The sequence below is a fragment of the Vicia villosa genome, linkage group LG1 (genome assembly GCF_029867415.1).
Source record: "Vicia villosa cultivar HV-30 ecotype Madison, WI linkage group LG1, Vvil1.0, whole genome shotgun sequence".
NCBI classification, from domain to species: Eukaryota; Viridiplantae; Streptophyta; class Magnoliopsida; order Fabales; family Fabaceae; genus Vicia; species Vicia villosa.
In genome coordinates this window covers 73,209,589-73,220,699 of record NC_081180.1, presented here as the reverse complement: position 1 = coordinate 73,220,699, position 11,111 = coordinate 73,209,589, and the positions used below count along the sequence as shown (strand labels likewise).

General features: G+C 32.9%; 1 protein-coding gene across 1 annotated transcript; it reads right to left on the bottom strand.

Annotated features, from left to right (window-relative positions):
* Positions 1 to 373: 373 nt before the first annotated feature.
* Positions 374 to 2,201, bottom strand: LOC131609509 (NADPH-dependent aldo-keto reductase, chloroplastic-like). The gene is made up of 7 exons (XM_058881221.1): positions 1,985 to 2,201; positions 1,851 to 1,901; positions 1,695 to 1,771; positions 1,442 to 1,529; positions 964 to 1,320; positions 635 to 877; positions 374 to 560 (listed from the first exon to the last, which is right to left on the bottom strand). The coding sequence occupies exons 1-7, from the start codon at positions 2,102 to 2,104 to the stop codon at positions 474 to 476; spliced, it is 1,023 nt and encodes a 340-aa protein (XP_058737204.1). The 5' UTR covers positions 2,105 to 2,201; the 3' UTR covers positions 374 to 473.
* Between the last annotated feature and the right edge of the window lie 8,910 nt (positions 2,202 to 11,111).

The following is an 11,111-nucleotide window of genomic DNA, read 5'->3' as shown; positions in this document are numbered from 1 at the left end:
AATCAGACAAAGACTACAAATAACCTCGTGATCGATAAAAATCTATAACAATATGCATTCTCCTAATCTAAGCATATGAACAAAGTTAATCATCTCTATAATCACGTAACACTCGTCAACACCATCTATGTCTAGAGCGGCGTTGCGGGATTATACCGATTGATTAATAGCAGATGTCTCCATATATCAAACAACAAGCCATCATCGTTTGAATGTTAAAAAAACATAAATTATTAGGATCAAATAGAAACAACAATGAGAAATCATTGTAACATAGCTTATTTATTAATTTTAATTTTATATATATATATATATATATATATATATATATATATATATATATATATATATATATATATATATATATATATATATATATATATTCACACTCGATAGACTTATTATGCAGATAAATTTAACACAAAAGCAATGGTGTTCTCTTATTCCATCTAATACCCTACGGTGCTGAAAGTTTAAATTTCTCCATCCCAAAGTTCTTCAACGGTTTTGTAACCACCATAATTTTCGTCAACAAATATGTCCATTCGAACCAATCTCTCCTGCAACAATAAGAACCCACTCATTAAATCATGCATATTAAATTTAACAAACAGAAGATTTATCAAATACTTACTTGTTCAATCTCAGAAAATTTAGCAAACAAGTCTTCAGGTATAGACCAATCAAAAACATCGAAGTTTTCTTTTATTCTGGTTTCATTTGCACTCTTGGGAAGAACACTATGACCCATTTGCAACCCCCAATGTAGAGCTACCTGTGCAGGACTCTTGCCTAGTTTCTCCGCAATCTCATTTAGAGTTGGATGGTTAAGGAGACTACTTTTAAGCCAAGCAGGAGAACCCAAAGGTGAATATCCCTAAACATTAAATAAAGACTTTTTGAAAAAAAACAAATATAATATGCAGAAACAAAATAATGATCATTCAAGATTTGGGAACTTACAGAGAAGTGGACACCTTTGGAATTGCAAAATTCCTTCAGCTTATCCTGCCTCCAAGAAGGATGACATTCGACTTGATTGACAGCGGGCGGAATGCGAGCAACCTCCAACAAATCCCCCAACTTCTTGATGGAGAAATTGCTTACACCTATTGCTCGCGCCTTTCCAGAGTCATAGAGTAATTCCATTGCCTTCCATGTGCTGGCAAGATTAGGTTGTACAAGATTTTTAGGATTGGATTCTTTCTTCTCTGCATCCCCATTGCTGGAAATGTTAGGTTGCAAAATATTTTCAGAATTAAAACCTACTGATTCTTTCTCCATCGTTGGTTCTTTCTTCATTGCAACAGGCCAATGGATCTAAAAAAATGAAGAATCATTAGGTATGCAATCAATAGAGCATGTTCGTGATAAATTATTAAATCATCAATAAAAAAAAATTTCCTTTAAAATTCATATTTCACATTTTATTATTACATACAAGATACAGATCAACATAATCAAGTTGTAAATCTTTCAAAGTTCTGTCCAATGCAAGAGGTACATCTTCTGGATCATGCTCAGTATTCCTGCAAATTCATATATATTAAATCCTTAGTTTTGAGGTATCAAAGAAGAGACTAACAACTTCATATATATTATTCTACTACCATCAGTAATTAATTCATTTAGCTAAAAAATGAAACCAATACTACTTAGTGAAGTCTATGATATTGATATATAAACAAACAAACCAGAGTTTGGAGGTAATAAACAAATCTTCACGTTTCACTACGCCATCATCAAACAGTTTCTTCAATATAGAACCAATCTGCAACACAAGAACTAAATGAATCATTTCCTTCACATATGAAATTGCATCAACATTGAGAAAACACATAATGAATGACCTCTTTCTCATTGCCGTAGATTGGAGAGCCATCAATGTGACGGTAGCCAGCCTGCAAGTATCAAATATCAGTATATTTAATACAACTAAATTTCTAATATATGTATGTTAGAACATAAAATGCAGTTAAAAAACCTTGATGGCGGTAGCAACGGCTTGACCGACGAGGCCAGGATCGGCCTGCCAAGTTCCCAACCCGACGGAAGGGATCTTGGCACCAGTGTTGAGTTGGAAGAATTGAATCTCGTTTGACATTGTCACATAATAACAAGAAAAAATGCTTCAATTATAAGAGCTACAGGTGAGAATGGAAAATGAGAGTTATAAAACAAAAAGAGTCTATAGGTTTAAATAAGCTGGAGTTATCGGAAACTTTGTTACCAACCTTTTTATATTTATTAACATTAAATCTAGATCTGCTATATTTACGTGCATGGCATTTCTAAATATTTTAATCACTCCAAAGAAAGTAAGTCAAAGACTCGTGAGTGAATCAAAATTAAAGAAATGGAGTATTGTCTTTGAAGTGCTGAATTATTGAAGTGCGTGGTGACTTTAAAATGATGAATGCATTAAAGAATGGAGTAGAAAACAATATTGTGACTTGCCTCTTCTCTTTGACCAGACGATTCCATTTATGAGAATGAGATCGCTGAGCCACCTTTTTCCTCTCAATTTCCTTATTTTCTGACAGAGAGAGAGGAAGCTTGATGTTATTTCTTTTTGACATTACCTTTTATTAATACTATTTAAAAATCTTTCTTTTCATATTTCATTTATTAAATGACAATATTATTTATCCTCCTTTCATATATATGGACAATAGTTAAATACAATTTTTGCATACATTTAAGATAAAATTATATACTTTTCAATAGTAACAACCACACCTAAAGAATTGTACTTAAGTTTTGTCCCATATATATATATATATATATATGAACGGATAGTGTAAAATATTTTTACACGGTCAACTAATCAGGGACGTGTATCCAAGTCACAATTTTAATTTTAAAAATTTAATATGACATGGCAGATTATTGGGTACGAGAAAAATTCCGGCAGTGTATTTGAAATTTTTGGTATACCAGAAATTTCAAATTTTCGAGCAGTAGCAGAAATTTTAGTTTTCTGGTATTTTTAATATTTGGTTTTTTTCAACAGTTGAGATTTTGCTGACACTTTTGGAGGGTCCTGATTGCACCGGTTCCTCAACTACCTGCTGCTCCTGAACCACCGACTCCTCAACTACCTACTCCTCCATAGCAGTGGATGCTCTACCAGTCTGATGACGAGGTGGGCGAAACCCCGTCACTACTCGTTGCTCAACCCTCAGTTTCCGGTTAGAATCAGTCGGAGGAAGGCGTCCAGCACATAGCTCTGAGGCCTGCGCCTCATCAGCAGCTCAAGCAATCGCACCGGTTCTATCGATGGTCTGTGCCGCAATAGAACCGTCACTGCTTCCGGTCCTCACTGCAAAATTTAAAAATATAAGGAAAATAGTTTTTTTTAATTGAAATACCGGAAATTTTGTAATTTTCGATACAAAAATACCAAAAAATTTGAAATTTCCGGTAACAAGTACCGAAAATTTGAAATTTGTGGTACGATATACCAGAAATTTTACAAAATATACTATAAATCTTACTTGTTTCGCCAAATTTCCGATAGGCCTTCAAAATTTTCGGTATCATCACAGAATTGGAAAAATCTGATTCTTCCCATAAATTTTTAAAAATGTGATAATGAAAATTAGTTGGATAATTTAGTATTTTCATAAATTTAAGAGCAAATAGGTATAATTTGGGAAGTGGCAATATAAATTCTCCTATTTTCAGACATGGTCTGCAAGATCGGTTGGATGAAATACGTATCTATATTAAACTATAGGGTTAAATATGTCTGGGGTCCCTATTAATATGCAACCCTGCAATTTTGATCTCTCTAAAATTAAGCTGACGTGGTAAAAATTGCGGGGTTTTAAACCTCCTCCAAACTAACCGAGAAAAAAAAAATAATCTACACCTAGAATAGAGACCGATGATGAGACGGAATTGCTTCTGCCTGTTTGCATTCCTTTGGTGCTACTTTCAATAGCCTTCAAAGGCTCTCTAGAAGCATGTGGTAGATGACTATTAGTCAGCTGATGATAGCTCATCTTAGGCTCTAGAGCTATTTTACTTGGATCTAACCTTCCTGTATCATTTGCCGCATTTGGGATATTATTTTCAGCCAGCCTTATACTTCTCAGACACGAGGGTGGTTTAAGAAGACTTGGAGGAGTTTTCTTTTTGGCCTTCCAAGAGCTCCACCTTCTGCTACTACTTGTTTCATAGGACCATATGGCAATGTTACCTTATGTCGAGGTTTTGTATTAGGTGTAGATTCCATTGGTAACTGCTGTCATGGGTTAATACGCAATAAATAAGTTTCAGTATCATAAAGATTTTTTTATAGTTCCTAGTATATCATTCTAATGGTAATGTACCTGATGTTTAGAAGCATGTGACCGCTGGATTTGTTTTGCAGAGTTAAGGGTTGCTTTTGAAGGTTCAATAGGTTGCACATCTAAATTATGCTTCAAACCATTAACACCAAAATCAGGTCTGGGCAATTTAGACAATGTTTCGGTATTTGTTTTGTGTATTGATTTACCACCGGCCATCACCCCGTTGCCTCTCATTAGATGGTTTGTCTCGGTAACTTTTTTTTTATATTCTGGTGCCATCATTACCTTTTTAGTTGTTTTTTGAGGAGCAGACCGATTTTTTTTTCTGAGTTAGTTTTGAGGAGGTTTAAAATCCTCGCAATTTGTGTCACGTCAGCTTCTGTCAAGAAAACTTGACGGCAAAAATAAAAATTATGGATAGAAAAGTTTGTGAGGACCATTATTCGAAAAAAAATTTTAGAGGACCACATATTTATAGAAACTAAAAACGTATTTAACCCTAAACTATAAATTAAATAGTAGTAATATTACTGTTTTTGTGGAAAGGGTCATGCTAACATGTGCCCTAAGGGCACATGTTAAGGATACTATAATTAGAAAAAATTAAATGTAATTAAATGCAATAAAATCACATTTAAAATTTCGATACATTGAATGCACGTATTCCAAGAAAAAATTTCTATAAATGTCTTATTAACTTGTGCCCTTTGGGCACATGTTAGCTTTTCTCTTGTGGAAAATGCAAAACGAAGAGATTTGAACACCCCCTCTAAAACGTCTCAACCATTATTAGGCCACTCAAAGATTTATAACAATGGGATGCAATATTAATATAAATCTCTTCATAATATGTTTTTTTTTTCCTATGAAATCATATCTTTTCATTTTTTTCTATTTCTAAATTATTATTGATGATATTATTCTTCTACATTTTTAGTGAAAATTATCATTATAAATAATAAAAAGTCTATAGTAATCACAAAATTTAATACTCTTATAATTTATCGTAAACATTGCATTAGCCATCACATTGAACTTGAATGAACATATATTATACAATATTGTAAATGAAAAATATATATAAGTTAATTAATAATTTGTTTGATAAACATAAATAATATCAACATACCTGTATGATTTATATGATGTAAAATTTTATGAGATCTATTTTATTTTTAGTAGGTCTAAATTATAATATTAAATTTATTAAATATTATTATGGTTATTTTTTGATATTAATTGAATACTTAACACACTCACATAAGTTCTAAATTATTAATTTACACACACACACATATATATATATATATATATATATATATATATATATATATATATATATATATATATATATATATATATATATATATATATATATATATATATATATATATATATATATATATATATATATATATATATATATGAAAAGAAATAATAATTTATCAAAAAAATTTGCACCCCTAACATGGGGTCCTGACTCCATCACTGAATATAATCCAAAATAACAACTTCTTTGTTAAAGAAGCGGTCATGAGTCAATTTGGATCTAAGGAAGCTTGCTTCCATTAAGGGCACACACAAAAGAGCATAATCGAGTTGAAATACTTAATGGGCCAGTTTGGATATTTTAGGGAAATTTTTTTATAGATCCTCCTATGGGGAGATTCCCTGTTGAAAACTCAAAAATACATCTGTTTCGGAGATGCATCTTCGAAGTATTTTTTTCAGATTTTCTCAGAATTTGAAGATGCATCTCCGAAAACACTCATTTTGTGGTGTTTTCGGAGATGCATCTTCGAAAGCACTGAAAATTCAAAATAAACGTTGGATTTTAACTATCAGGTATTTTTTCGGAGATGCATCTCCGAAAAAATCTGTTCATATACAGTTTTCCCTCCTTCACTATTTCATCATTTTCATCACAAACCCTCTCCAAAACCTCCATCATTCTCAATCAATTTTTCGTCTCAAAATCAAGTTCCAAACGGTTGATCATACTAAAGAGAGCATAGAAAGCTACAATTTGAGGTAAACATCATTCATTTTATCTCCTATTCCACTACATTGTTGCTGATTTAGGAGACTGAAAACTGCGTCAGTTCGGAAGTACATTTACGAAATAAATCACCTAACAAATTTCGGAAATGTACTTCCAAAATAAAGTCTGGCAGAAATAAAAAACAGTTTTAACAGCTTTAGTATATTTTTGCATATGTTAGGTATGGTGCATCCAAACAACATTGTCGCCGATGACTTAGAAGTTCCGGAAGAGGTCAACGTTGATAAAGAACCGGTTAACGATGTTAAAACCATGATCATTGCGGTGGATGTTCGACAACAATTTATAAATGATATGAGCTTTACTTGTCGTGAACATTTGCTTGATTGGGTTCGGAGTGAAGCTACTAAACTTGGATTTGGCATTGTCATATTAAGGTCCAACAATGGAAGTAGTAGACGGAAAGCTTTTGTCGTATTGAATTGCGAGAGGGGTGGGAAGTATGTACCAACAAACCGGGTGTTAAAACACGAAGATACGAGATCGAGAAAGTGTGGGTGTCCGTTTAAGTTGCGCGTGACTCGTAGGGTTGATGATTTGTGGTGTTTTAGCGTCATTTGTGGAGTTCATAATCATGTCTTGGAAACCAAGCTACACGAGCATCCAATTGCGTGTTGGTTCTCCTGCAAAGAGAAGAATGTTATTTGGGACTTATCTACAATCAAAGTAGCGCCGAGAAACATACTTGTCGATTTGAAGCGAAAAAAACCGGATAGTGTTTCAAATATCAAGCAAGTATACAATGAACGGCGCAATCTTAAAGTCTTGAAAATGGACACGAGGTCGGAAATGCAACAACTTTTGAAACTTTTGGGCGATAACCAATACGTTTCAAGCTTCCGAACGTTTGAGGACAAAGTTACGGTGCGTGACATATTTTGGACTCATCCCGAAAGTATCAAGTTGTTCAACACATTTCCAACCGTTCTTGTGATGGATTCGACGTACAAGACCAACAAGTACAGGCTTCCGCTTCTAGAAATTGTCGGTGTGACCTTGACGGACAAGACATTTTCGGTTGGATTTGCTTTTTTGGAATGTGAGAAAGAAGATAACTTTACACGGGATTTGGGAATATGTAAGTCTTTGTTGGTTGATCAAAATACTATGTCAAGTGTCATTGTTACCGACCGAGATAATGCTTTGATGAATGCGGTCGATACCATCTTCCCGACATCGACCGCATTACTTTGCCGGTATCACATAACGTGTTATTTGAGAAGTAAGCTCAAATCCGCAGTTGGCACGAAAAAAATAAAGGATGACAACGGTAAAATCATCAAACCCGATGTTGTGGTAGATAAGATTATGGCCGTATGGAGGAAGATTTTAGATGCACGTTCCGAAGATTTGTATACCGAGAAAGTGGTATTATTTAGGTCTTTATGCGTTACTTTTAAGACCTTTTGTCATTACGTCGAAAGTACTATCCTTGACAAAGTAAAAGAAAAAGTTGTTTGTGCTTGGACGGATCGAGTAAGACATCTTGGTTGTACTACAACTAACCGAGTTGAATTCGCACATGCGGCGTTGAAGAAAAGGTTGGATGATAGCAAGGGGGATTTGTGTTGGGGATGAGATGTAACACCCCTTTTTATACCCCAAAAATTTAACATATAATCAGAGAATAGCATGCATATAATTCAAAGGGCGTCACATCGATGTTTTAAAAAAATTAAATAAATAAAAGTTTTAAAAAAAAAAAAACTGACAGCATGTTTCTATACAGCACAATACTCCTGGTCATTTTAATAACACTCAATATTAAATCACAATTTAACCTGGATATGCATTCACAGCGGAAAATATGATACTCATGTGATTCATAATGATTCATGTCCCATACCATGATCATACATCGATTAATGGTCTCATTTCAACATAAGACATAATCAAGGTTTGGCTTATAAGCCTCTCAAAATGACAAGTAACCAACAAATAAGTTCACAAGTTATAACAAAATACATAAACAATTAGAACATGAGTTCAACGTCTAAGCTACCCAGTGTTACATGACCAGAGCATTGACTCACTACTTAATTACCAAGTAACCTCAGAAGAAACTCCGACTAGGTCACACGCAAGCTACTAATCGTCAACCTGCATGTCGCCAAACGAGGGCAACATTAAAACAGAAGGGTGAGAATACGAACCATTATGAAGAAAGTATAACAGAATATAATGGTTAAATCAACACTTCAAGTAATTAGTCATACTATGTAAAACGGAATAGATAATAGTAATCAACACATATTTCACATGTTATCGAGTATACAACAAGCTTAAATAGTATAATATTCCAATTCTACTATTATATTCTCAATTAAGCACACAATCATAATTCTCACATATTCACATATCTAATCAAATATGTATTCAAACTTCACTCGTTTCAATTATCAAACTCATACACATAACACAACTACATCAACTTCACATACTCAATTATCGCCTAATTTTAATGTGACTCAATGCAAGATATGTGACGCTATGCATGTGGTACCAATTTGTGAACCCAAGGTTTCACCGCTTTCCGATTCAATATCTAGAATCCAAGCCACGCTTCCGATCCGGACAAGACCAAAGCCCACCAAACGTAAACATATAGTTTACCGCTTCCGATTCACTTTAGAATCTAAGCCTCGCTTTTGTTTCAAAGCAAACCACCTTTGTTTCAAGGCATCCATGATATGAATGTATGTACAATGTTAATCAAACATATGCAATTAAGATCATCTCTACCATCTTAATATTTAGCATATCACAATAATTCACTCAATGAATTATCCACAATATTGTACACAACATTCTCATCACATAAGCATTATTCACATACAATAATCAACACACAATTTCAATCCACCATTTCAATTAACACTAGTAGTTAACACTCTCATATGCTAACTCACAATTTTGTCAATTTTGTATGGTTCACTCACTTTCATATTAAACCAACAAGACATTAGTATTTTTATCAATTGAACTCATTGAAATTAATTTAATTATTAAGAAAATCAACTAATTAATAATTACACTTCATTAGTTCCAAGTTACTAATTTATTTATTTATTTAATTCCAAAATCAATATTTAATATAAAAGATATTTAAATTCACACTATTTTGGTCGGTTCGTAAATATCACATTTCTACAAAATAACATAACCATGTTAATCTACTAATTAAACTTAGCTACCACGTAAATTTTCATTAAATTCCGGACAAGTAATTATACCGCTTAATTCCGTTATTCGGTCAAACGGAATTGTTTTGCATTTATTTGTTTTCTAATTGTCACTGTTACACAATTTATCATTCTACTACTTTCATTATATATCAATTTCTATTTAATATATATATATATATTCATTACTTTCCATCAATATGCATGAGGTATTCACATTTTCTTTTAATTAAATAGACAAAGTACAATAATGTTTCTATTACTAAAATGGATTGGCTCACGTTTTATCAAGTGTGTGTAGTTCACATGATTGATTCTACAAATGCCAAGGCGCTACAGTGACTGAGCATTCCAAATGGTGTTAACGTTTTCTACTTGGATTCAACAATGATCATTATTAACATGTTCATTTCCACTTAAATTCACTATCTAGTATCAATAGCATATTCATTAGGTAAGGAATAGCAGGGCCCACATTTCTAATTGGCTAATGAAATTACCAGCGACATTAATCATGAAGTAAGGGTATTGGTTCCTAATAAAAATCTGTCAAGTGCTAGTACAGTGACCATTCTACATTGATAAGGCATGATGTAGTGTCTCACATTTTGTTTTTCATTTAATTGATCAAGGGACAACAACATTTATAACCGAAATTAAGGCACAAGCTGGACACATTTTCCCATTTTCTTACGGTGCTATCTACAAAACTGCCGCCGCCACACACCAATGTTCTATTTTCAATTTCAGTTTCTCTTCTATTTATTTTATGAACCCAGTATTCATTTTCTAGCATAGATCTTTGATTTTAAAATTTTCAATACCTCTACAGGTTCCGGTTGCACTAAACAGAATTTAAACACATATTTTCTAAGGTTTAGCTATGAACAAATATAAACATGTTAAGCTACCAATTACCCCATTATACTAGCCCACAATGATTAGGGATTCTCCCCCTTACCTCTTGATTTCTCCTCCAAAACCCTAGCTTTCCTCTTCTTGTTCCTCTCCTCCACTTCTATTCTTGAAAACCAGAAAAATGAAATGATGCCTCTACCCTATTTCCTCTCTTACTATATTTATTTATTATATTGGGCTTTAAAATTAATAACACCCCCTTATTGCTTATCACTCCAATAAATAGGCCCAATTGATAAAATAAAATAGTCCAATAAATAATACGCTCCAACAAATAATATTATTATCCTTAATATTATATTCCGATTAATCCAATTAAATCCGACTTTTTCTCAAATAAGTAAAATCCAATAATAATATTATTTCTAATATTATTTCTCTACATACTCCACTTTATTAATTCTTCGATTAACCGAATAAATTCTAACTTCACTTAATAATTTGAACACGTTTCTCAATAACACCGACGATCCAATTAATTATCAAACTTCGTCCAAATTAAGTAAATAAATCCTTATTTAATTTAATTAGCCAAATAATAAAATTCGGGCTGTTACAACTCTCCCCCACTTAAAATATTTTCGTCCTCGAAAATTCAGTTGACACAACCATCTCAACACCAAAACCACATCCACTCTCTCTCTCTCGATT